Source organism: Telmatherina bonti (genome assembly GCF_933228915.1).
Source record: "Telmatherina bonti genome assembly, chromosome: 19".
NCBI lineage: Eukaryota > Metazoa > Chordata > Actinopteri > Atheriniformes > Telmatherinidae > Telmatherina > Telmatherina bonti.
Genome location: NC_136617.1, coordinates 14,119,953 through 14,147,686, shown reverse-complemented (window position 1 = coordinate 14,147,686; position 27,734 = coordinate 14,119,953). Strand labels below are relative to the sequence as shown.

General features: G+C 39.9%; 3 protein-coding genes across 3 annotated transcripts in view; 1 reads left to right on the top strand and 2 right to left on the bottom strand.

The window, feature by feature from the left end:
• LOC306769912 (uncharacterized protein) overlaps nucleotides 1-3,583 on the bottom strand; it is a gene marked incomplete at both ends in the record, with an annotated part of 4,874 nt that extends 1,291 nt beyond the window's left edge. The window contains 2 exons of the mRNA XM_079258679.1: nucleotides 1-820; nucleotides 3,271-3,583. The exon at nucleotides 1-820 is cut by the window's left edge and continues 1,291 nt beyond it. Coding sequence (XP_079114805.1) covers nucleotides 1-820; nucleotides 3,271-3,583 — 1,133 coding nt within the window. The remainder of the gene's footprint in view (nucleotides 821-3,270) is intronic.
• Nucleotides 3,584-15,955: 12,372 nt separating this feature from the next.
• On the top strand, nucleotides 15,956-17,594 carry LOC306769775 (RNA/RNP complex-1-interacting phosphatase-like). Its single transcript, XM_079258479.1, has 2 exons — nucleotides 15,956-16,107; nucleotides 16,548-17,594. The coding sequence occupies exons 1-2, from the start codon at nucleotides 16,008-16,010 to the stop codon at nucleotides 17,231-17,233; spliced, it is 786 nt and encodes a 261-aa protein (XP_079114605.1). The 5' UTR covers nucleotides 15,956-16,007; the 3' UTR covers nucleotides 17,234-17,594.
• Nucleotides 17,595-22,125: 4,531 nt separating this feature from the next.
• On the bottom strand, nucleotides 22,126-27,734 carry dnai2b (dynein, axonemal, intermediate chain 2b; the record flags this gene model as incomplete). The annotated part of the gene is made up of 12 exons (XM_079258678.1): nucleotides 22,126-22,206; nucleotides 22,306-22,527; nucleotides 22,816-22,962; nucleotides 23,682-23,817; nucleotides 24,049-24,272; nucleotides 25,128-25,250; nucleotides 25,386-25,525; nucleotides 25,607-25,720; nucleotides 25,793-25,935; nucleotides 26,015-26,136; nucleotides 26,677-26,838; nucleotides 27,552-27,734. The coding sequence occupies 12 exons, from the start codon at nucleotides 27,732-27,734 to the stop codon at nucleotides 22,126-22,128; spliced, it is 1,797 nt and encodes a 598-aa protein (XP_079114804.1).

Here is a 27,734-nt window from a genome sequence, read left to right as displayed (position 1 = left end):
ATGCTCTTTGATTCCCTGCAGTGCGTCTCTGCATGTTTTCTCAAGAAGCCTCCACTGTGAAAGGAATCACCGCAGACTTTGCAGCACAGCGAGACAGACATCCCACCAGGGGCTGGCTCTGTGTTTATCTTTGGTTTTATCCTCTCTAACTCACAATCCTCCCTCACATCATCCTCCTCATTCTGTTCTCCATTACCACCTTCATGTGTCTTCAGGTGCTCCTGGAGCAGTTCATTGGCAGTAAAGTTCAGTCCACAGATCTGGCAGGTGTCAGAGGTCCTTCTGCTGTGGATTTTCTTGTGCCTCCTTAGTGCTCCTGGTCGAGGGAAACTTTTGCCACATATGTCACAAGTGAATGGTTTGACTCCGGTGTGGCTCCTCATGTGCGTCTCCATGTTCTGAAATGTCTTTCTGCAGACCTTGCAAGTTCCAGAAGCGCCAACCTTCTCCCTGTGAGATTGAAGGTGGTCTGATAAAGCACATGAAGACTCAAGACGCTGTCCACACACTCCACAGAGATGTTCTGGGGAGTTTGAGTGGGATTCTGCGTGTTTCACCAGATTATTTTTGTGACGAAAAGTTTTTCCACAAATGAGACAGTGCTGACTTCCTTGCCAGTCTGATAAGGTAGTCTGATCCACTTTATTTGCTCTGTCCGTTTCTTTCTTGCTTGAGGATATGTCACTGTCCTTCCAGTTATCGTCACTCTCGGCTGCAGAAATGTCTGAAGAGGCAGAACTGGGTGGATCTGTAGGCTGTGACAGCAAAGAAGGGCTTTCGTTGGCTGGGATCATCTTGGGAGCTGTTGAGCTGACAAAATCTGACAAGGGGGGAAAAAGTTATTTGTTCAAATTGCTTGAAAGAAACTGCTGTTTCCCTGTAACCTGTAAGGATAATCATTTCAGACCAAAAACTTGCCAGATTGTTGGAGTTTGTGTTTTGGACACCATGTGTCAGCCCAGCATTGAACAATCCGCACCATTTTCAGCAACACATGAATGTTTAGAAAACACTTTTTTAACTTTCACTTAAATGCAGAAAAAATGTAGAGATAAGAGAGAAATTGGAAGTTGATATGGCACTTAAGTGGCTGCTATTTTTTCTTCTTCTTTTCTCAACATGTTTATTTTTAGTACGTTTTTGGGACTGGCCCATGTATTTCTGATAACCATCATTTAAACGGGTGGTGTTCAAAGTCGGTTCTTGAGGTCCGCTGTCCTGCAGGTTTTCCATATATTCCTATTTCAACACATCTGACTTCCATAAAATGGATCAAACCGACAGTGAAGTTGTGCACTACTGATTATATTCTACTACAGATTAATTTGAGTCAGGTGTGTCTGTGCAAGGATGCATAAAAACCTACAGGATTCTGGCCCTCGAGGACCGGAGCTGGACATCCCTGATTTAAACTTTTCACCAGCAGCTAAAGTGAACAGGCCAATAAACAGCTCCTACTGTATATAAAATGTAATACTATGCAATGTAATGTAATGCTATGAGGCATAAAGAACAGGCAACAACTCTTAAAGTGTAAGAAAAGCAGCATAAGGTTTTAGAAAACCTGTGCGCCATGACTAGTAAATTAATCAATTTGCTGATTTCAATCTGTCTTGTTTGAAAATAATTATCTTATCTTTTGGAATATGTTAAAATGCATGCTTGTTTGCATTTTGGTCAAATGTGACAATATGAAGTGAATATTAACATGTTTCACACTTTTCTCGTGAAACGCTTATCAAATTATTTAAACAAATGTCTTCTACCTTCAATATTTGTGGGGAATATTAAACCAACTATTCGCAGCACTTATTAAAAAGATCAAGCCAAAGTAGTTTTTTTTAAACCATATATTAAATGTATGTTTACAAATTTGTCTAAAGATGGGCAGAAAATATAACTTCCGTCAGGTTGTGTTCTGACATTTAATACTGACCTTAACACAGAAAATACAATCGATTTGTGCGTTATTGTTATTATTTTCTCACAATGATTATTTATTGTTATCAATGAAAGAGTAACTTTCTACAAGACTAGGGCAATTCCAGAGTTATGGATGTTACATTCAGATAGAAAATTAGGAAATAAACTAAACATTGACAAGCCATTGATTTGAATTAGAAAATTGAATATACATATTTTAGTTACACTTATTGGGATAAAGATAATTGCAATTTCAAATGTTTTGAGAGACATGACAAATTATCCAGCGTTATGGATGTTACAAAAATAGACAAGCTTTTCAGACTCACTAAACAAATGATAAAAACTCTTTTTTTGAAGACTGACATGTTTAATATAATTTTGTAGGAAAGGGTTTGAGGTACCCAGGAAACACATTTAAGAAAACCTTGTTTTTTATGTTGAAGGTGGAGTATGTAAGATTTTCAATATTTTCAAAATAAATTAACTAAAAAAATAACTACAATCATAATTAGATAGTTTTTTTTAGGTTCCAGTCTGTCCATATTTGATGCGTTATTAAATTACAAGTTTAATTAATGACAAAGACCCTTCCTAAATGTTTGCCTACCAGTAAAAAAAAAGTGCTTTTTGTCATTTGTCATTAATTAAACTTGTAATTTAATAACGCATCAAATATGGACAGACTGGAACCTACATGTTCAAAAAACTATCTAATTATGATTGTAGTTATTTTATTAGTTAATTTCTATTGAAAATATTGAAAATCTTACATACTCCACCATTAAGGAAAGAATTACAAAAATGTGCTCTTATGGATGTTACATTTTTGTGTTATGGATGTTACACTTCTGTGATAGACAAAAGACATTGTCCTAAAATAGAGCTTTAATTAAATTTTTTCACTTTAGTAGCCTATTTAAAGGGTCAAACTACTCTGGTATTAAAGGCTACTTTAAGAACAAAAGGCTCCTTTACTTTAGGAAAAACTATGTTTCCCATTCAAACAGAAAGCACACACGAAGTAATGTTTTCCCCCCACATTTGCTCTGCTGTCACCATTTTGTTAAGTGTGTCTTTATAAGCAACACGTGAGCATTTACTTGTCTAGAACATAATTTGGGGATTTGTATGTTGTTGTTTTTTCAAGAAAAAACTAATATTCTATAAAATATAAAAATTAAAAATTAAATTTGAAAAAATTTAAAAAGTTGAAATTGTATATAAAATAAAATTTAAAATTAAAGTTTAAAATTATAAAGTAATTAGTTGAACCGATGTTTGTTGCTGAATGGTCAGTGGTCGCCTAGCAACACTCAGTGTGATGATATGGCTCCAGTAACTCACCTGTTCTGTTCAATCGGACAACAGGGCTAAGCACGGCTTCCAGCAACCGGCTCTGTCGCTCCAATTGCCGCCGGTACTCCTCTACCTCCCGCTCCAGCAGGTCCACTATGCGCTGAGCAGACACGGCCATCCGCTCGGTGAGCAGCTGCCTCAACACCTGAAACAGGTGAGCCGAGGTTCTAGAGGATTTGGACACAGTGCCATGCTTTTCCAGGGCACAGAGGATCTCCTCTCCAGTTCTGGTGAGCAGCTCCGACACTGAGTCAGCCAGGGCCAGGAGCCCACAGCGGGATAGGGACTCACTTTGAGACATCCAAGTGCAGACCTCCATCCTTTGGTTAACAGGAAGGAAAACACATGGACTGTCTGGATGTGTCCGGGTCAAGGAGGTAATACCAAGAGGAGAGCGTCATAGTGCGCCCCCTGCCGGAAGGGCGGAGTAGGTAGTGTTACTGTAGTTTACTCCACTTCCAGCTAAAAACAGAGCGGTATGCTGCTGCTGTGATAGTAGAAATAATGACAGAAATTAAGTTAAACTGTTTAAACTATTCTTTGTAAAATGTTCACACTGTTTTACAGTCTATTGTAGATCGATGCTTTATTAACATGCAAATATTTTCTGAATAAGTTACTTGTTGTTGTTTTTTTTACATTCTTCACTTTAAACAAATATCTATCATTTTTCAAATAAAATGTATGAATGTTACTGATCTGTTCTGAGAGTTTGATGCAAGATTTGCTGCAGTGAGCATGCACACCAAGCTGAAGTACTGCAATCCTTAACTGAATTAAAAATTTTCTATTATATTTCTATGAAATGAATACACACTTTCTAAAGACTAGAGGTTAAACCATATAAATTAATTCAATGACTGGAGATAGTTTAATCACCTTGAAAGACACAGTTGTAGTTGCCTTGTAATTTTTGTTACAATCCTAAAGTCATGATCTCTTTTAATAATGATATGAAGGATTAAACTAATTTACTTGGTATGATTTAACAATCCAGTTTCTGTAAACAATGAAGGTGGTTGATAATAAACTGTTTTTATATGCATTAAAATCCCTGTCAAAAGGAAACATACTTAGTGCAGTGACATGTCTGTCCTATCTTTTTTTTATTTTTTATTTTTATTGAAGCCAGTGAAGTTCATCTGAGTTTTTGTGTGAAACAACCAGAGAAACAAAACGAAATGTAAGAAAACAACAAAAATGACTTTAGATTGTAATATAACAGGATAATTTTCAATATATTCAGACAGCAGATGTGGGAAAATTACTTCTGACTAGCAGGTTTAAATTAATCAATCCAAAGTTCAGGTTTTGACAGAGTTCAGGGGAAAATAATACTGATGAAAGTCCCATATAAACCATAACTATAAAACTATACGGGAAGGAGAACCTTTATAATTAAAAGAACCAATAAAAATCCTCATCAGCTGGACAATTTAATTCACTGAACTTTGTCAGAAACACTTCTTGTTGTAATTAAGTTCTCGTTGCTGTAAACATATTTCAGTTTGAAGTATGATATCACTGTAGATGTCAGTGAAGATATATGGATCAAAAACTGGAGTAAACAAACTCTGATTTAAATCTACCGACCAACAAATGTATTTAACAAGATAAGTCAGCAATTTGGTTTATAGTTGAAAGTATCCTGAGAAGCTGTCCATCTGTTGTGACTCTGAACTGTTATCCAGCTCTGGTCTGACATCATCCTCCCCAACTGTGTGTACTTTGAGGTGTCCATTGAGGGACCGTTTGGCCTGGAAGCTCTTTCCACAGACCTTACAGATGTATGGCTTTTCACCAGTGTGGATTAGAATGTGTCTCTTCAGGTCCACGTCCTGCATGAAGCCCTTCCCACAGACCTGACACAGGAAGCGCCTCTCTTTGTTGTGAAAGCGAACATGAGTGTCCAGAGTTTGTTTCTGGGTGAAACCTTTTCCACAGATACTGCAAGTGAACGCCCGCTCACCCGTGTGAATCTTCAAGTGCGTCTTCAGGTTGCCACTCTGATTGAAGGACTTCCCGCAAAAGCTGCAGGTAAAAGGTTTTTCTCCGGTGTGGATCCTCAGGTGCATCAGTAGTGCTGACTGACCTGGGAAGCATTTCCCACAGGTGTCGCAGGTGCTACCAGCATCGTGGTGGGAGTGCAGGTGAGCACCAAGAGTGTCAACAGACTCGTACTGATAGCCGCAAACTCCACAACAGCAATCTGGATCCAGCAGATGAGACTTTGCATGTTTCACTAAGTGCATCTTCCGTTCAAAAGTATCCCCGCACACTTTGCAGCTAAAAGATGGTGGTGTACTGCGGCATTTCTTTGATCTATAAGTGTCATCCTTATAATGGCTCGCCATGTGTTGACGAAAGCTCTGATGTTCAGTGAACTCCTGACTGCAGATTCTGCAGGTGCGCACCACATCTCCAGTGTGCTCCCCCATGTGGCGCTCTAATGAAGTCATGTGACAGAAGGCACGGCTGCACTCTTTACATTTGAAAGGTTTTTCTGCAGCGTGGACATGCAGGTGAGAGGTCAGGTTACCTTTCTGGCTGAACTTTTTGCCACAGACGTGGCAGCTGTACGGCTTCTCTCCAGTGTGCAGGCGGACATGCAGTTCCTGCGCCAGGATGGAGGTGAAAGTTTTCCCACAAAAGGAGCATGTCTTGCTGTTCTTCCGGTGAAATTGCAGGTGATCGTTTAGGCTATCAGCCGAGTTTAAAAGCTCTCCACAGAAGCCGCATCGGTTGTCCTGATTGCTGGCGCAAACGGTTAGGACATGTTTGAGCAGAAAGCCTTTTCCCTGCAGGGAGCGTGTGCACACATAGCAGCTGAAAGTCTGAGCTGGACTTGAGCGCTTCCGTTTTTTCTCGACAATGGGTTTTGCAAGAGGAGGACGGCCTCTCTTCTTTTTCCTTACAGATCTAAGGGTCCGGTTCCTCAGCGCCCAGTCATTATCTGGATCTTCATCACTGCTGTCAGGTGGGTGGTAAGAGAGTGAAGGGGAGGAGGGTGTCAACAGGCTGGCAGCATCACTGACGCCGTTGTCAGAGTCAAACTTGTTCAGGTCAGCTGGGCTGAGTACAGGCTGACAGTCTGTGTCGTTCAGGGTAACTGACTGCAGAGACTCTGGAGACAGAAACACATCTAATCAGCACAAACAATAGGTCTAATTTATAAAACACTTTAGTGATAAAGAAACATTATTTATATTAAGTTTGACAACATTATGAATGAATGAATATGTTTTTTTTTTTTTTTATCAAGTCCAGAAACCCCAAGTGGTCACAAACTGCAAAAGTAACATTTTTAGTTAAAGATTTCTTAAAGGATCTAGATCTTAATTAGTTTACTATTATCAGCAGATTCATCTTCAGTTAAAGGGATTCATAGATTCATCATCTATTATTTTATTGTTCTTATTATGTTATTGTTCTTTTATTGTTCTATTGTTACTATAATCCAGTGGTTCCCAAACTTTTTCGGCAGGGCCCCCTTTCATCAACAACAACAATGTCAAGCCCCCCCTTCCCGTCACATGAATTAAAGTAACATACTAAGAAATGCATCATTAGTTTAGAGACTGTGTTGTAGTCAAAACCATGTCGGAGGCAGTATTATGATCCATTCTTCTGCTTTAGTGTGAAAAGTTTTCAACTAGGAATTTCTTCAAAGTTCTTCAGGTGAGCCGAGTGTTCAATGAGACGGATGCTGCTTTAGAAAAACAACTCTGCTTGACATGATAGTCTATTTTATGGTTTATTTCTAAAGTGACCTACAGGATTTTCTTTGTGTTGAGGATGAAAAGTCCCCAAGTGGTGTTGTAACTAGTTTAGCTTCATACTTCATAATATTAGAATATAACATTTTGATACATGCTAAAAAGGGAGCAGATGTGCTGCATCATATTTTCTTCTCTTTTTTTTTTTAGTACTTGAAGTCTCTCGTTGATTTATCATCGTTCATCATTGGTACTTTTACAAATTTGTCCAGTGCCAAAACTCCCAAGTTTTATTTAGCCTTGCTGCGCCCCCCTTGTGATAACCCTGGGCCCCTTTCCTGGGGGAACCACTGCTATAATCTGATAGAAGATAAAAGCTGTCCCTGAATCTCAGAGAAACAAGTCTGCCCAACATCTCAGAAGAATTAAGGAGATTTACATTTGATTATTTCTTTGTAGTGACAACAATTCTTAGCAGTAAATCTTGTAGTTAGTTTATTTCCCTTTTAAAGGGTGCCACATTTGTAAGAAAATGCATTTATGGGATGGCAGCAGAGTATGTTGGGCAAATGAAAAAACTTGCTAAATCTTCTATGCCACTGTCAAACACCTTATTCTGCTTTTTTGACTTGTGTTGTTTACTGGTTTGGATGATTGACTTGTTTAGAAATACAATAAGAAGAAATAACATATTTGCACTTTTACAATTTCATCATTGAACAAACAGGGACATCAGAAGCATGTGGAAGAGCCATACAAAGCCACACAGGGCCAAACTTTATCCTACAAGATGTCAACACGGAGCTGGGTTTTTGTCAAAGACTACCTCCACAATTTAGGAATACAGAGGATTGGATGGGCTCCCAGCACTCCTGACCTCAATCCTGCAGAAAACTTGTGTGATCATCTCGTGTGTTCATGCAATTGACCAACACAATCACACTGGCTGACTTGGAAAAAGCAATGGGATCCCATCTTACAACAGTGTGACCAGCATGGGGAGGAGGTACCAAGCTGTTGTGGCTGTGTATGTTTTTTTTTTTTTCCACACGTACAGTCAGAGTACTTTTTCTTTGTTTACAAGTTTTACCCACCGCTGTCTGCAGCCTCTTGTTCAGATTCAAACTCTTCCTCACTTGAGCTGGCAGGGCTTTTATTTTGAAGCTGACCGGAAGTGTCCGCTAGTGAGTTCACTCCAGCTGTAGACACTGTAGATGTAGTTAATGGGAAGTCATCTGCTCTGTACAGCCGGATTTCAGGCTTCAGGACGGTATCAAGCAGCTTCTTCTGGCGGTGAATCTCCTGCTCTGACCGCAGCACTCTGTCCTCATATTCCGCTGCGGTTTTCTCAAACAGACCGATGATTTCCTCCACAGCCACGGTCAGCCGCTCAGTGAGCAGAGCTCTCAGTGTCCGCAGTTTAGCCGGGTTTTCTATTTTTTCCAGTTGCAGCAAAACATCCTCGGCGGCAGCGCTGATCTGCTCCTGAACCGAGACCCGCAGCAGCTGCACGGCGCACATCCTGCGTCTTTTTGGACGCTTCTGGAACAAAGAAGCTGCATGGACGTAAACACGCCGAGTTCCGTGTGGTCGACGCTCCAGTCCGGAGGAGAATAAACAGCGAACTCTGCTGGACTGGAGAGATCAGCTTATTAGGTCTGTTATAGTGGGCTGATCTGATTATTTACTATAAGACACTTACAGTAAACAATGTTTTCTTAATGTTTTATGTTGTTTTAAATTTTTTTTGTGTTTTGTTGTGAAGCGTTTTGTGATTTTTTTTTTTTTTTTTTAATCTTGTAAGGCACCATATAAAGATTTACTTACTACACTTCACCCCACCATTACCCCCACCCCTGACTCTATTGTTCTAAAAGTTTTAATTATACTAAACTAAACGCTGATATAAGCAGGTAAATCTGTATTTGTGCTATGAGTATGAAATAAAGCTGTAATACCCAACTGCTGGTCAACCCTGAGGATCACTGAAATATCACATAAAGGCACCCAAAGAACAAACTAGGATTGTATTTCCTGATCCGAAAAACCAAACAGTCTGACAAATGCTTTTACTAGTTCACTTGAAGTGGATTTTTATATTCTTTTCATCCTTTGCTTTTGCATGTTTGACACATAGAGTGGGCGCAAGGGAAATGACTTGTTTAAGAGTATTGCAAAAGGGTTGCTAAATAAAGTGCACATAATTCTGTTGAAATTGAAATGTAATGATCGGGGAAACACAAAGACTGTGCAAACCTATACACCGGTCACATAATTTTTTTTATTTTTTTTAGGGTCTTTGTGCACGTAAACTACTAGTTTGCCATTGAAAATGTGAAGTAGTGTGGCAAACGTATTCAACCTATAAGCTGTGAAAGGTCATTTGAGATAGCAGATCTAAAAAGTTTGACACAGAGATGCATTCAGCTTTCTGGGCCATTCCCTACAGGAAACCTTGAAAGATCATTTCAGGCTGTAAGAACGTAACTTCTATAGATTTCCATGAATGCAACAACTTATTTTTTTATCAAGACTGCATAGAGAATGCTGAACAGTGAGTCTTGGTTTGAATTACAATGCTTTACAAATTCTGATAGTAAATCCTCCCAACATGTGACAGAAAAATGTTAATTAGAAAAGAACTTAAAGAGCGCAAACCTCCGCCCAAGGCCTTTAAAAATTCCTGAATACAAACGGTTACTTGGATCACAACAAAAATTACTTCAGTTCTTCCTTTTCACATTTCCAACAACTCCTGAAAAATGAATGAAAATCCATCTATAACTTTTTGAAAAATCTTGAACACAAACAAAAAAAACAAACACATAAACGCCGGTAAAAACAATTGGTGGAGGTAATTATAGACTTATTTTGCATTAAGAGAATAATTATGATTATATTAATAATGTGAAGTATTTCAGATGCTGGAAACAATTTGGCTCTAAAAGTACCAGAACTCTCACTTTTTGGAGTAATTCATACTTTTTGGCAGTGCATACATAAGTTTAGTATTCTTTTTTTTTTTTTTAAACCGAAAGCATCATGGCCAATTGCCAGTAAATCTGATCAATGGAAGACTTAATTATTTCTTGACATTAACCTTTGATGCAAAGAAATGAATATAAATTAAAAGAAATTCAACAACAACTTGCACAAACTTTACAACAAGATTTTATTTAAATGGGCATTTATGTTGTGGAAAAATGTTATTTTTGTTACATTCTCAAATGAATATAGTTGAGTACTGTGGTTATATAACTCTGGTTACCAGTGATAAGTTTTACACACTAAATAAAGGAAATCAGCTTTCTAAATTAAATAAATGAAAAATTTACTTATTCCAACTAGGTGTCTTGCTTTCTCATTAAAAATGTACTGCTTTGGAAATCATTTTTACTGTTTCGTATACTAAATTTAACACAGTCTGAATACGTCAGTGTTAAATACAAGAATTTCAAAAAGATATGTATCGAGCTTAACAAAAGGGCACTGCTGAAACAACTCATAACTTTTGAGTCATGTAGTAACAGGTCTGTAAAAAAAAAAAAATTACAGTAATTCTATGAGTGAGTTTCTGCAGTGATAAAGCTTCATTACAGCCATTTACAACACAGTTCTGAAAAAGTGGTGCATGCATAAAAGAAATCTATGTTGTCATGTTCTTAGAGTATATCAAATTAGAAAAAACAAAACTGAAATCAAGCAACACTATGTTTGTGTTATCTTTTTTTAAGTAAAACAAACATTTCAGGGTGTTGGAGTGTTACTAGTACAAAGCAAGATGCCTGAAGAGGTGTAAGATGTTTTGGGGCTCACAAAAATATACTCTTAATTCCTTGATTTGCATCAACAACTACGTAACTACGTGCAAGTCTTTGTTTTATAAGTGTTTCAAGAGTATTTTCATGCTCTGACAATCAAATTCAGTGCTGTTTTGTAAACTTGAAGTAACTGGTTCCCAATGTTTTTATTTGCTGAAACTACATCAATCTTCTGCCGCTTACCCGGGGTCGGGTCGCGGGGACAGCAGCCTAAGCAGGGAAGCCCAGACTTTCCTCTCCCCAGCCACATTTGCCCTCTCCGGGTCAGGAGCCAGATCCTGCCTCAAGTGGAGGAGTTTAAATATCTCGGGGTCTTGTTCACAAGTGAGGGAAGGATGGCGCGTGAGATCAAAAGACGGATCGGTGCGGCGTCTGCAGTAATGCGGACTCTGCGTGGGTCTGGGGTGGTGAAGAAGGAGCTGAGCCGGAAGGTGAAGCTCTCGATTTATCAGTCGATCTACGTTCCTACCCTCACCAATGGTTATGAACTGTGGGTCGTGACCGAAAGAACGAGATTTCGTACACAGGCGGCTGAAATGGGTTTCCTCCGCAGGGTGGCCAGGCTCAACCTTAGAGATAGGGTGAGGAGTTCGGTCATCCGGGAGGGGCTCAGAGTAGAGCCGCTGCTCCTCCGCATCGAGAGGAACCAGTTGAGGTGGCTCGGGCATCTGGTCAGGATGCATCCTGGACGCCTCCCTGGTGAGGCACGTCCCTCTGGGAGGAGACCCGGGGGAGACCCAGGACACGCTGGAGGGATTATATCTCTCGGCTGGCCTGGGAACACCTCGGGATCCCCCCCGCAGAGTTGGCAAATGTGGCTGGGGATGTTGCTGAAACTCTACAGTCTTTAAAGTTTTACATTTTCTAATATTCAGTTTTTACTTTCACTTGGTGTTTGAATCAACTTCCTTCTAAAACCAATGGATCTGTTTCAGTCAACACGGGTCTGCTTGAGAAATTTAAAAACATTCAATAAATAATAATAATAATAATAATAATAATAATAATAATAAAGAACTAACTAAAAGTGGATCGACAGCATTTTTTTCAGACTTTTTCCCCCCAAAATAATCGAAGAGCTGATCTTCATCACAGCAGAGCCTAAAACCCGCCAATTTAATGTTATGTGAGTCACATGTATGAGGCCAGTTTTACCATATTCAGTATTATTTCTAAAAGATCAAACATAGAGCTGAGCTGCAACTCTTTTTGTAAAGTCTCTACAAACCCAGTGAAGTTGGATGAAACATTAACAAGAACCTGGACAATGATGGCCTTAGGGTGTGATGTGACACTGGCAGGATGAGTCCACCTGCCTCAATCTACAGCTGGATGAAGTCAGAGTGAACTCCTTCCTGTTGCTTTGGGTTCGGCATCACAATTAAGTCTTTTGCGGCCTGTTCTACTGTGTGGCCCTTCATGTGTGAGTCCAGAGAGCGTTTTTCCTGGTAGCTCTTTTCACAGATTGGGCATTTGAATGGTTTCTCACCAGTGTGTGTCAGCATGTGCCGCTTCAGGTCTATCTTCTGGACAAAGCCTTTGTTGCAGTCCTTGCAGATGAACGCTTTCTCCTTCTTGTGGAATCTCTCGTGTGTCTCAAGTGAGATCTTCTGCCGAAACCTCTTCCCACAAAGGCTGCAAATGAAGGGCTTCTCACCAGTGTGGATCCTCATGTGAGAGTCCAAGTTGCCAATCTGCCTGAAGTTCTTCCCGCAGACCCCACACGGGTATGGCTTCTCCCCCGTATGGATCCTCTTGTGCACGTCTAAATGTTGGCTCATGGTAAACGTCTTCCCACAGACCTCACAAGGATAAATCCTAGGCTTTCCTCCCGTGTGGCTCTTTATGTGCCTCTTCAATACTGTGTTTTCAATGAAAGTTTTTCCACAAAATTCACAGATATATGGCCTCTCTCCAGCATGCAGCTTAATATGTCTCTCCAGAGAGCTCTTTCTGGGGAAGTTCTTGCCACAGTCTTTGCACCTGAAGGGTTTCTGGCCAGTGTGTGTCCTCATATGGATCTCCATGTCCCTGAAGTTCACGCCACAGATTTCGCAAATCCTGCTTGTTTCTCTGTGACTCTGGATGTGGAGCTGCAAAAATTCCAAAGACTCTGAACGCTCTCCACAGACACCACAGACAAACTCAGGATCTGTGAAATGCGTCTCTGCGTGCCGCAGTAGGTTACCTTTGTTATGAAAGGTGTTCCCACAGACCTTACAGGAATGAGGAGTCAGACTTGGTTTCCTGTGTTTGCTTCTCATGGGGTTCTGATTGTCTGATTCCTGGTTCCGCACAAGCCGCCTCAGCTCTGTGCTCGATGAGGTGCTTTGTTCTGAGACTTCGCTTAATGGCATCTGGTCATCATGGTTCTTCATGTGTCGCTCCAGAGACTTGCTGTCGCTAAATTCTTCACAGCAGACAACGCATGTGAATGGCTTCTCTGTGGATTTGTGAGTCCTCAAGTGAGTAATCATATTCCCCTTCTGATTGAAGCCTTTGCCACAAAAGCGGCAGCTGAAAGGTTTCTCACCAGTGTGCAGCCTAAGGTGTGTCTCTTGAGCTCGAATTGAGGGGAATTTCTTGCCACACACATTGCAGGTCCTGCTGCTGTCGCGGTGGGTTTGAAGATGCTGTCGCAGACAGTCAGTGGACTCAAAATGTTCACCACACATACCACACAAACACTCTGCCTCGTTTGAGTGTTTCTCCACATGTTTAATTAAAAAGCCCTTTCTGTCAAAGGGCTTCCCACACACTCTGCAGCAGTGAGATGTTGAGTTGTTCTTGTCCTCTTCATCCCCTTTGGCTGGATTGTCCTGACACGCTGGGTGATGGTCCATTTCAGAGACTGTCTCAAGACTGGAGAGAGTACTGGGCTGAGTCTCCTGCAGCTGGCTCCTCATATCAGCTGATAGACACAACTCTGGAGAGAATAAACAAAAAAGATTCATTAACTGGAGTCAATTATGATGATAATTTGTTGCTTGGATCAGTGGGTGTCTGTGGCAGGAGCTTAAAACTCAACAGAACATCACCGGTCCCCCTCTATAGAACAGCAAAGATATTTTCAAAAAATCTCCTGAAACCTAAATTGCTCTTATTAAAAAGTAAAACCCACACCATCATAGTCATGCCACTGCTGTGTGGTTAATTATTTATGTTATTAGACTAACGGACTCACAACCAAGTGTGTGTTTGTGTTGGTTTTGTAGTTCTGAATGTCCCTTGATTTCAATTGTGCAACCTCTAGCAAACTTACAATACTGAAAAACCCTTTACATACAGTTGTGCTCATATTTATTCATACCCTTTCATTAAAGAAGGGAAAAAACAGCTGTCTGTAAAAATAAGCTGAAATAGACTAAAGTAATAATAAATAAAAATTTTATGAAAATCATTACATTATTTCCTAATTCTGGTTCAATAGAAATATTTTTTTTAAAAAAGCAAACAAATAATTTATTACATATTACATCACTCATAAACTAATATTTTGTTGAACAATCCTTTAATGTTTCCGCTACAGTCAGGTGTTTTCTGTTCCTCTCAGTCAGACTTCTGCACCTGTTGACAGGTATTTTGTCCCACTGTTCAACAGAAAAGTGCTCTAATTTGTCCAGGACCAATTTGTTTTTGTTTTGTTTTTTTTCTTTCTTCAACTCAATTAAATGAAAAAACAATGTCTTATATTACTAAATTATATTTTTGCAAATTTTTTGTTATTGTTCCTTTTTTAAGTCTCCAGTTATTTGAGTGACTGTTGTAAATTCAGCCTTTTCTTTAATGAAAGGATATGAATACATATGAGCACAACTATATTTACAGTTAAAGCACTACCAACAAAAGTGGTAGCATGTCTGCTGTTAACAATAACAACGCCCTTAACCAAAAGGCAGAATTAATTCATATTTACTTGACTTTTTAGTTCACTTTTGTGAAATCTTGTTCTTTTTTTCTCTCCCCTTTATGGTTGTTGGTTATCTCAGATAACGCGTTCATTAGCCAATCAAATCATAGCGCTCGTGCAAAGCAACAAATCCAACTAACCTTTCAGTTCATCTCTTGGCTCAGCTTTCAGACACTCACGAGGCATCTGTGAATCACCTCGAGCCGATCTGATGGCTTCAAAAGCAGAGAGGATGAGCTCCACGACCGCTGTGATCCGCTCCATTACCACCCCCCGCAGCTCCTGCAACTCTGCTTTGCTCCGCTCCTGCAGCAGCCTGAAAATCTCCTTGGCAGCCGTCGCTAATTGCTGATCGATTGCGGCCCTCAGGCTGCGGCTCTCTGAGCGTCTTTTGGACATATTTCTGGTTTTCCACAGAACAAAGAGTAAAAATGTAAACAGTGCGGGGTAACTTCCGGGGTCCTCAGCGTCTTTACGTAAAATGACGTCGCGGAGATCGCACGTTCATCCCAGCACAACCATAGAAATCATATATACATAGACGCCGCATTGCGCGCTGGAGAGTGAACCAGCGTTGCCGCCATATTGGATGAGTCTCCGCTTTCGAGTCTTGCTGCAGATTCAACGTAGTTTCCCCACAAAACTCTTTTTTGTGGAAAAACGCGTATATATACGGAAGCGTAGAGCTGTCATCCTCATAAAAAAAAGTTTGGCCTTACGCTTTTTCTACATAATTGGTTGATAAATAATGTCAACACAGTGAATAATCTACTTAATGCAAATGACACATTTTACTCCAACGAGGTATTTAAGAGAGAGCGATAAAGAAAGAGAGAGAAGCTCACTGTATCAGGAAATGTCCCTCAACAGTCTCTATAGCAGCATTACCAAGGGATGCTAACCATCCCTAACTATGGGACTAAATCAAATTATTTCAACATAAAAGTACGTATTTTTTTTATGTTTTACAGTGATCTGTATCATAACAATATCTCTGCCCTTTGTAACAAACCAAACTGTGAGAAACATCATGTAAAAATTCGTGGAGTTATTGTTGTGGTTGGACCTACACCTTACAAATAAATGCATTGGAGGCGCATAGGAGACCCATCCAAGATGGCGGCACGATGAGACGTCAGCGTGATACAATGCGGCGTCTATGTATATATGATGTCTATGAGCACAACAACCAAGAAGCTCCATGTAACAACCATACAGTCACAACAGCTCCCGTTGCCTCGCTAACAGATATACAACGTCGATTAACCTGAGTTTTTAATGTTAGCCTTGCATTATTTTAAAGGCTTTTCCCCAAAACTTCTTTTTACTACGTCCGTCGTGGAAATACAGCTTTTTAAAATCACAGCTAAACAGAACTGTAAGTCAAACGCTATTTAAAATATACCTGTTTTATTATTACTAGTACTTTACTTATGAACGAAGAAAAGGAAATTTTAAAATGTGTTTATGGTACGTGGTTACATCAATTGATACTTTATGGTTATTTAGGCATATATCACAGCTTTAACAAGCAAGTGCTTGGAATCGGTATCGCCTTTTAAATTCGAGGCTGTTGCGTGAAGGAGCTGTCATTACTGCTGTGTTAGTTTAGTTTGCACATTTCACAAAAATGTGTGAAAGGATTAGCCTTTTTTCTATATAACACCCTGCCATGGAACCCAATGTATAACAATAAGACACGATCAACACAGTTAATAGTATATATATATTTTTTTAAAGACCTTACATTGTAGTTACAACACTGCAAAAAGGAGCTTTGGGCCTCTCATGAGACTGTTTTTGCTTGTGGGATTTTAGGTCAACTGAAATTTTCAGCTGGGAGCAAAAACCTGACAGCTAAGATGCCTTATCACCATAAGAAAAAGAAGAAAGGGGGTGTGCCGGAGCGGTGGCTGGACTACTGTCCTGTAGGACAAAGGATACCAGGAACTAGATTCATTGCCTTTAAAGTGCCTTTAAAACCATGTCTTAATCTTCAAGTTCCTGAGTCATCTGCTTTTGGACTGTGGGACCTCCTGGACATGGTTGAAAGTCAAAAACAAGAGCTGGGTCTGATCATTGACCTAACTTTCACCACCAGGTACTACAAACCTATAGATGTCCCACAGTCCTGCTCTTACATAAAGATCTTCATTGAGGGGCACCAAGTTCCCAGTGACGTTGCCATCCTGAGCTTTAAACGGGCAGTGAGGGGCTTCCTTAAGGAGAACCAAAACAATGACAAGCTAATCGGAGTCCACTGTACCCATGGCCTGAACCGAACAGGGTACCTAGTGTGTAGATACCTGATAGACGTGGATGGGCTGGATCCTCCAGCAACTCTGAAGCTCTTTAATGATAGCAGAGGTCATTGCATAGAGAGGAAGAACTACCTACATGACCTGCTGAGCACTGCCAAGAGGAGCAACAATGGCATTGATGAGCCAGGAGAAGAAGTGATCAGGGGACTTGCAACGGTGAGACCAGAACTAACAGCCAAATAAGAGGAGGAACAGTTTCAGAGTCCCGGAGACATAAAGAAACATTAACCATCGAGTGATGACGCAACAGAAAATAAACAAGCTGATGAAGAACAACAGCCTAGTAACTATTGCAGACTTATAGAGCTGGACATCGCTGGAGGGCAAACCAAAAGCTGCCTGCTAAACCTGCAAAGGATGGCCACCATACTTCTTTTACTTAACACACCTTTCTCCATGTCTAAGGAGGCAGATCTATCACAATTCATTGAAGTAACTTTAACTTAGCCAACACTGGTGGGAAAAAAAGATTGTATTTGGTTACTTTTATCTCTACATTTTTGGATCTATTCTGATCAGTCTCCTTCTGTTCTGAGTAAAATATCTGACAACAAAATATCTTTAGAAACTATTTTATATTTTTCTTGCAATTTGAGAAAACTGATAATAAAGTGAAATTCTAATTTGAAACAAAATATTTGCAGCTGATTTGTCAGGAATGATTTGATCCACGTATGGATGTCAGAGTTCAGTCACACAGCTACAACATTATTGCCACTTTTGTTTCTGTGGGGACTTAGTGAATTTTATAACAAAAAACTTCTGCTAAGTCTTATGTAGAGTCAGCTTTACTTTTGGATTTGGATTTCTGGAGATTTCAGAGGGATAATGTGGTGAAATTGTGGTAATCTGTTACAGCATCTCCAACTTCTGCTGCTCTTTGTTTGTTCGCATCCTTACCAGTTACAAGAGACATACAGTTTATTCTCAAACATCCAAATATTATTTTGATATTAATAGGGATGCACCGATACCAGTACCAGTATTGGTATCGGTTCAATGCAGGTAACTTCAGAAAGGATGGGTAATTTATTACAACCTAATGAAATCTTACAGTTATAACAGCAATAATAACCACAGCCACAATAATGTTCACATAAACAGGTTTAGTATTGGCAAATATCGGTATTGGTAGATATTCAAATTTCAGGTATTGGTATCGGATTGGAACTCCCAGAGTGGATCGGTGCATCCCTAGATATTAAACAAATTTGAGAGTTAAAAGGAAGAGTCTGAACATTTTTTATTGTGACTTTTTGCCAGTTAGCATGTAGAAAACTGGAGATTGGGTTCAACTTCATTTTTATTTCCCTTGAGTTAACAAAAAGTGAAAGTAACTCCGCTGAAATCCTCCCCCGTTGACAGGAAGCTAAAACATGGAAAGGATTCTTGTTGAGGTTTATCAGACTCAACTCACCAACACCGAATCAACAAAACTTTTAATGACTAACCAAATCTTTTTTCCATTTCAATATTTTAAAAGAAAAATGCATTCAGAATAATTTTTATGAGGTTGACAGGCACAAAATACAGGACCTTTCTGCCATATTTCAGCTTCACATTTTTTAATTAGAGGGTTTAATAAACATTTTGGGTTTGTAAATAGAAAATCCAACAGATATTGCATTAAAAAAAACTTGCAAAAACATTTTAAAAATGAGTCTTAAATAGAAAGAGGTATGGAACATCTATAAAATGTATATTTGTTGTTTTATCTAACCAAACCCAGTAATGTAGATAGCACATTTGAAAACAAAAACACTTCACTGACAGCATCGCTCAAGTTTTCCTCTTCTTCCTCCTCCTTTTTCTGGTTTTCTCTGGATTATTCTGGTCCTGTTTTTTCTTTTGGGACCAACACCTGTGCCTCCGCCTTAACAGAGTCTTGCCACAGTCGTTACACTTGTCTGGTTTCTGGGTTTCCTGGACTTTAGTAGTTCTGTTCAGTTTTGTGCGCTCCTAAAGCAACTTCCCCCTGTTCTGGGTCCTGGCCTGCGTTTGCAGCTTCCTCATTCTCCTGTGTGTCAGGAGGTGATGTTTCAGGTCATCAGGAGCCTCAAACTGTTCCCCACAAAGACCGCAGACCTGCTTTGCATCCAGCACATGTGCTTTAACGTGACTCAACAAAAGGCTTTGAGCCTTAAAGGTATGGTTGCAGACTGAGCAGCTGAATACTGTTGGTTTAGAAACTGCCTGTGATTTATCTGTGTGTGTGTTGTCATCAGAGTCTTTGCTGTAGTCTTCACTGTCTTCAGTCTCAGATGACAACACCACTGGAACATCTGGATCTGGACCCACTGGTCTTGGTGCAACTAATGGCTGAAGATCTTCACATAACTTCACTGCAGTGCTTGAATTGTAGGTGAACTCAATGATTTCATTTTCATCCAGGTTTTGGAGCTGCTTGTCTTTAAATAAAGAAGGCTCTGGGACTTTATCCTGCTGTGGGTCCTGATTTTCCTGATTAGAAGCAGCTTCTTTACTCAGCAGATGTTGTGTGAACATATCTGCTCAGAAACACAAACATATAGGATTAACTTGTGTATTGGACACTAACCAGGCTTCAAACTTTCCAGTTATCTGAAATGTGGTCTGTAGAGATGATGCAACCATACAGAGAATCAGAGTGTACACAACTCATTAGTGAACACCTTCTTGGGGTATTTAACAGTTCATGTAAGCAAATGCTTACAACTCAGCATATAATCATTCATTTTGACTGGTATTTGCAACAATATGACTTCACTTGTTCAAGACTTTTTCCAGCCCAAAATGAATTCTATATGCTTAAGAAAGTGAAGTTGTAAGAGTTACTACTGATTAGGATTTAAAAGTTGAGGGAGGCAAACATTTATTTTCCAGACACAAAGTTGCATCCCAATATGAACAAGTCTGCAGAATATTCTTGTATTCAGCTAGACTGCATAAAAAAAGAGAGAATTTCCCCATAAACCTGCAGATTAATGGAGCTTCATCACAGCAGAGCTTCCGTGTGTTGCTCACCTGCAGATGTTTGCATCAAAGGTTTGTGAAGCGCGCAGAGCAGCGCGTGCTGGCGGGAGATGACTTCCTGAGACAAAGCCGCTTCTTCTTCATATTTCAGGATGGCTTTTTCAAAAGCCGCAAGGATCTCTTCGACTGCCGTGTTCAGCCGCTGGTTGATGAACGTCCGCATCTTTTGGACACAAGACATTGTGCACGTCCGTAATTGAAGCGGAGCAGTGTCTGGAAAGACTGAGCTAGTACTGGCCAGAGTGGAAATGTTGCCACTTAACAGCTAACTAATGATGCGTTCACTTTCGGCTCGTTCCGTAAACAGTAAATGGATTTCCGGTCTCCTTCAGGATAAAAGCCTCTTAGAGTCGAAGACTTGTTCAGCGGCCTTCAATCAGTAATCCTCATTTATAGATTTAGTTTCTCTCTCTCTCTTTGAAAAACCTGTTGTCACAGTGTATGTCATTATCATATATTTTTTATTATAAAGAAAATAGAAAATCATTTCCGGATTAGGTTTGCCTGTCTGGTCCGGATTTACTTTTATCCACAAGATTTTCTTTAAGTTCAGATGGAGATAGCAGATTCAATTTAATAACCTACTGATGTTTGAGAGTAGGGGTGTCCAAAGTCAGCCCTTGACGGCAACTGTCTTGTAGTTTATTTATTTCCTGGTGGAGCACACCTGAATCAGATTGGTTGGTATACATGTTTGAGAAGAAATGTCAAAAAGTCGTTGAAAACCATCTAAAACCGGCAGGGTTGCAGGATACTGTTTTAGAGTCTACAACCATCACTGAAAGCCATGGCTTATCGGAGGTTTCATTATGAGTTGACACACTTTTGAGGACCACAAAGTTGAAGTCTTAGACCAACAAGTGGAATGAGAAGGGAGCAAAACAGCCCATCTATGTCGAAAACTGAGCAACCTTGGCTTAACTTGACAAAGACATCACCTCTACCTCACCTATAATAGCATCCGTTCAGCTATCCTAAGGAGACTAATTACTAAATATCTTAAGTGAAATTATGGACAGTGGTATTCAAATTAAATTATTTCTTTTTATGATAAGTAAAAGTGACTGACTTTTTTTTTTTACATTACCCTGTTTCACTTTCCTTTAAAGAGGATTCTATTGTTTATTTCCAGTATAACTCAATAAGTTATACAGCAAACTTTTTCTAATTTTCTTGACAGTAAACTTTTAGCTGAGCTCCTTTTTTTTTTTTTTTTTACCACAACAGACTGAGTCAACACCACCACAGACACCACACCAATCTGCCTGTTGATCTCCATCCCGCTTCATTCTTCCATGAACAAGATTTCCAGATTCTTGAACTCCTGCACTTGAGGCAAGATCTCATTCTTGACCTGGAAGGGACACTCCACCCTACTCTGGCTGAGGATCATAGTCTCAGAAATGGAGGTGAATTGCCCCAGCGAGAGCTAAAAATCCTGTCAAGATAAAGCCAACAAAAACTTCATCATCTGCAAAGAACAGAGATCCAGTCCTGAGGCCACCAAACCCGATCCCCTGAAGTGCTTCCTGTAATGTAACTACACCATATGTTATAAATGTTTGTGTATTTTGATAACTAAAGAAAGGAAGAAAAACACATTTAATGTTGACTTTTAACTGAAGTGTATAGCGGTCAAAGATTGGCCATGAATAGCATCATACAACAGCAAATAACTGTGTCTTAGTAATAAATTACATTTCATTCAACTTACTAAATGTTCTGAAAGAGATCAACATATAAACTATTAATCTCTGACCACAGTTCAAAATAAAGTGGCTGTATCTTTTTTTTTTCATAATAAAATTATAAACTAACAATGCAACTTATAGTTCTGTTTACAATACATCAATTAACTAACTGGCAAAAAGAGCAGAGAAAAATATTTGGGTCTCACTCGACAAATTAACATCTTCACCCATTAAAACCAGAAGCAACAAATGGATTCCGATGTGTGCAAAATGTGAAAACTAATATTTAGCTAGAAAATGCAGTAAAATGTAAAATTATTGAAACAGAACACAAAGAATGAATGTGACAATGAACAGTCATGTTTGCATTGACTATGATGCTCCAGTTTCACCAGTGTCATCACTTGTTTCTCCTCCGTTCCTCACTTCTTTTTCTTCACAGACATCTTTTTCCTGTAAAAACAGAGTGATACATCGAGTCACATCACTACAACATGAACAAAGCAGGCCACTGTGATGAGTGGAGTACTTCTCCCTCTTCCTCATCCTCACCTGCATAGCTTCCTCCCTCCTCTCCCTCCTCCTCATTTCCATCTCAACTATGTTGTAGAAGTCGCTCTCAGCTCTGGCAATGAGCTGTTCGAGGTCCTCCTCTCCATCTTCCCGCCCAGCCTCCTCTTCTTTGCTTTGCTCTGAGCGACTTCTTTCTTTCAAACGGAGCTCCCTCTGTCGAGCTTCCAGGATCTTCTCCCGCTTTGTCTCACGCTCAAACATCTGAAGACCATTTAGAAACCATTATTTCTCCTCTGTGTAGCAGCAGGCCCTTGGACTGTACATGGTGATATATGTTATTTCCATTATTTCGTGAACAGCTTCGTGCATCAAGTGGACTTCTTGTATATGAACCTAAAATCAGAATCACTTGTGACACTTTTTTCCAAACAGGGTCAGATTTGATCCTATGAAAATGGAAATGTCAGGAAATGCCAAATCTAGTAGATTAGTTGTTATTTAAACACCCAGTCGGATTTAAGATCAGAAGTTGTCTTTAGTGTTTCTTACAGCAGCCAGTAGACTCTTCTCATTCTTCTGCAGAACTGACAATCCAGGGGAGATCTCCAGTAGCGTGGCTTCACCCTGTTGCGAGCCGCACGCTACTAGACGCCCATTATCTTGAACACGTAGGCTGTACAGAGCCTTGTCACAGACCTGAGGTCAAAAAGAATAAATGGATGAAGTTTTTAAGTCAAAGCACTTACTATAGTAAGCAGTCTCCTTCTTAATCAGTGGAGAATGTCCTGAGGTGGTCTCAATCTTTAAATTCTGGGCTTTCACATCTCCACTGACCTCTTATGGGAAACAAACACAAAAAGATACTGAAGAAGGCTCAAAAGTGGCTGCATTTCCTTGAAATACTGATAAAAAACAACCTGGAGAAAAAGCTGCTGCTAGTCCTGAGTCACTGTTCAGTGGAGAGCATCCTCATCTCTGGTTTGTGTGCATGGTATGCCGATTGCTCAAAAGAGGACACTACAGTGCCTCAGAGAGTGATCTCAGCAACCCAAAAGATTGGTGGATGCTCCCTCCCTGGAGGAAAATTCCAAGTTTTGCTACATTAAGAGGTTCAATACAATCACTACTGACCTCGGGGGAGACGCTACAGATGAATCTGATCACACTACCAGATTCACAAATAGCTTCTACTCATGGGACATAAAACTGCCAACAAATACTGGAAAAAAATATCCTAAAACTTCTCCTTAATTCAGGTTACAGGAACTGTCTTTTATATTGTCTCTTTATGCTTATTTATTTTGCCTTGTGCACTGTATGGATTAAGAACCTTAATTTGATATACATTGTTGTATAATGACAATAAAAGTATTTCCTCTTTATTCTATTGTACTCTACGGATGGTATCAACACACCTTAAGACTTAGTGCAGGGTCACTCTGTTTGAACAAGATATCCCAAACATCCAACACACCATCCATCTTCACTGTGAAGAAGACAGAGGGTCTTACTGGACTCCAGCAGGCATCCATCAGGTATGACATCTGATACCTGGAGTACAAAATTACACAGGATAAAACCTGACTTGGAGTTTTTTTAAGTTGAGACTTTTCACTCTTCTTTAATGCTGAAGTTAAACAGAATGAATTTGATTAAAAATGACAAGATAGAATAAATAAAGTAATGACAAACTAGGTATATGAGTTTACTGCAAAGGTATAGGCATTACGTCTGCAGCTTCAAAACCAACACCCTCTTTCAGTGTAGTGAGGTGAATCCTACTTGGTCCACATGATAGATGACTCCTTGATATCCTCAGACCAGATGCGAGCCGTCCAGTCCCCCACAGTGAGGAAGTTTTTGGGGAAAAATGGATTCCTTTGGAGGGCATAGATGGGTCCATGGTGGCCGTCATATGTACAAACAATCTTCTCAGCTGGAGTCTTTGCCTTCCTGTTACAAGAAACTACCAGGCCTTGCTCTGTCCCCACCATGAACTTAGTTGGCTGGAGAGAAATTGTGAACAGAGAGACAATAAAGCTCCACCTAGCTGAAAAAAGAACCTGTTCTTATTTTTAAATCATTACCAGACTCATGGACCTTGGCCTTGCAATACAAAACTGAGGCTGATTAATAGAGTCCAAACAGTATTCAAATAAAGTAATGCCATAAACAGTATTTAAATAAAGCTTTTTTCAACTTGAGGTTCATTGTTTTTCTGTGTTTTTTATCTTTTTCATTGAGCTTTGAGCATTACTTATTAGAAAAATCGTCAAGTAAATGTACTATAACAGAAAAGCCCGTACAGAAGCTTATTTATAAATTACCCTTGAGCATCAAACCTGTTCTTAGAGATAAACAGTAGTCCTCAAACTGATTGGTGACTAATATCTTTTAAGATAAAATCCATGATTTTTATGGAACACTGAGCCATGAAGTAAATTCTTTGAAAGATGGATGGAAGACCAAGTCCACGAATTTTTAGTATTTGTGCAGATTATTTGATATAAATTAAATCTTCCATTATAGAGCGTGTATTTTTATATTAATGACCTCTCTTGGTGCATATAAAAACTTGAGCAAATAGGTTTTCCTAACTATACAAGGTTTAAGATTACATCAAAAGCACCAATAACGAACAAGGAAACTTAGGTTCAATGTAAAGTCACAAAATTTAGCCCATGGTACTAATATTTTAAGGTTTGGAAAAACAGTGAAGTTCTAGGTCCTCCATATTACTATCTGCATGGGCTTTGTGAAATGAAAGAATACGCGATTGAATCCTGTTAATGTTATTCCTGGACAGAGCAAAATCCCCCAGTGCATGCTGCTGTGACACATAAAAACAGACTGATTGTCACCATTGTGGCCTCAAACTCTAGAGAGATGGCTCCTAAGGCTCGGTCCAGGTTACCCTCTCGGCCTGGATCGAGGACCAGACGGTCTGTTGGCTCACTCAGCTTGCGGACATCCCACCACAGAACCTGATAGAGGATAAAAAAGTTTTATTCAAGTCTCATTATTGTTATACCTATGTGCCCATTCATCTTGCCATCAAGTCTTTGTTTACCAATGATCTACCTGTCACTCATCAACTTATCTTACTGTCATTAGTCTACCTGTCCGTCAGTGGAGGCAGAAAAGGCATCTGTTCCGGTCTTGGACTGCAGCCAGATGATCTTATAGACTGGGTCTCTGTGACTATGCTCCACAGAAGAATATTCCACAGGCTGGCTGCCTCTTCGGGTGTCCCAGTAAGCTAAAGCAAACCTGCAGGTGAGTGAAACTGGCCCAAGACTAAACATTTAATGTGTGTCAGTAAACCTGGACCTGTACCCACCAATCTGTCCATTGTAGCTGCCTCCCACAAGAGTGTGGGAGTCTTTTGGGTTGTAGTCCAGACAAACAAGTAGAGATGTTGGTTTCAGAGTCATCTCTGGACGGTTGGGGTTCTCTGAAAAATACATTCATCAGTAAACAGACGGGGCTCTGAGGAGGATGTAATCAATCTTGCAGTTTACCCCACCAACATCCCAGATGTAGGAGTCCAGTCTCATGTCTTTGGAAGTTTTCTGGAACTCAAGGCAGGAGTAAGCAGCAGCCAGCTTCTTGCCTCCATCTGGATGCCATGACAAGCCAGTGACAGCACGTTTCAAGTCGTTTGGATCTCTGCAAAAAAAAGGAAATGGAGACAGTAATCAGTCATAGTTATCAATCAGCTTGCTGATCAGCTGGGTGTCAGCTTTACCTGAAGATATTGAGGGTCTTGGCAGATGGGGTTTCCTGACTTTCCTCAACCTCTTCCTCATCCTCAAAGTACTGCTGGTAAATATCTATGGCATTGTTCTGCTTGATGCAGTGCTCCATGACCTGAACCATGTGATCACATCAGTGAATTCTGACATAACTTTCACCAAAGCAACACTCATCCACTCTATCAGCAAATAAATAGGATTTTTGTAACATATCATATACAGTATACCTAATGTTTTACTAGAGTAGGGGTATCCAGCTTTGGCCCTCGAGGGCTGCAATCATGCAGGTTTTAGATGTATCCCTGCTCAAAAACACCTGACTTAAATTATTGAGTCATTGTACTGAAGTTCATGGGCTATTAGATCCATTTAATTTGAGTCAGGTGTGTTGAAGCAGGAATACATTAAAACCCTGCAGGACAGCGACCCTTGAGGACCGACTTTGGACACCCCTGTGCAAGAGGTTGGGAAAGTGCTTTATTGGAAACAAGGTATAAATTTGAATCTAAAAATTTAAGTTGAAATATCAGAACTTACAACTTAATGTGGCATATGTAGAAGCAAAGAAAAATGTAATACCTGAAAGCCTATTTGATTAAATTTGTTGTCGTGATTTGACATGGATGGAGGTGGAGTGGACTAATGTGGATCTTACACTGCCCAGCTGAAGGATGCTGTTGAGATAGCCTTCGTCCTTTTCCACCTTCTTCCTGAAGCGGATGGTTTGCTCCATCTCATCTGGGTTGATGTCTTTGGGCCACCCCCCCTCTATGTGGTTTATCCCACAGCTGTTGGACTCAAAGCGCTCTGTGTTAACCTGAAAACAGGATGCATCCTTCATGTTCCACCTGATCTGAGTCAGGCTGCTTCACATAAACCAGTCCACAGGACCCCCTGCCCTGCATGTTTTATAGACAACCCTACCATAACACGCCTGAATAAATAAAGGGCTTGTTAACAGGCTGCAAAGAATTTGATCAGGATGTTCAATAATCTGACTCAGGTGCTTTGGAGGAGGAAGTCTACAACATGCAGGGCAGGGGGGCCTGAGGACTGGATTTGAGAAACACTGATGTAAACATTCAAACTTGTTCTGAGAGTTCATACATACATACACACACACACACACACATATATATATATATATATATATATATATATATATATATATATATATATATATATATATATATATATATATATATATATATATATGTATACACACACACACACATATGTATGTGTGTGTGTGTGTGTGTGTGTATAAAACTTATAATGTAGTATTTCAATTTCAACTAATTGTACTGTTGGATAAGACTAAATAGGTGACTTTCAGTAGTTTTTCCTCCTGAATGTTTTAGAGCCCTCTTAATTGACTTTTCCACGCAGATATGCACATTTTTAGAAATGTTTGTGCAAAAACTGACTGATTTATGGGTCGTTATAGGGACAACAAGAATCCAACATCTGGTCTTCTTGCTTTCAGTGGCTGGCACAGGGTAAGCCACAGCTGTTACATTAAAAACTCACATGATGCTCTGACATCTCTCGGCAGGCCTGCCCGGCCAGGTCTCTATGAGTTTTCTGGATAAACTTTAAGGCCAGTTTAGGATCCGGGGGAATGTCCACCAGGAGCTCTTCAGACCGGTCAGAAAAGAAACACTGACCGCCAAACTCGCCACGGAGCTTCGAGTAAACATGGACAATCTCCAT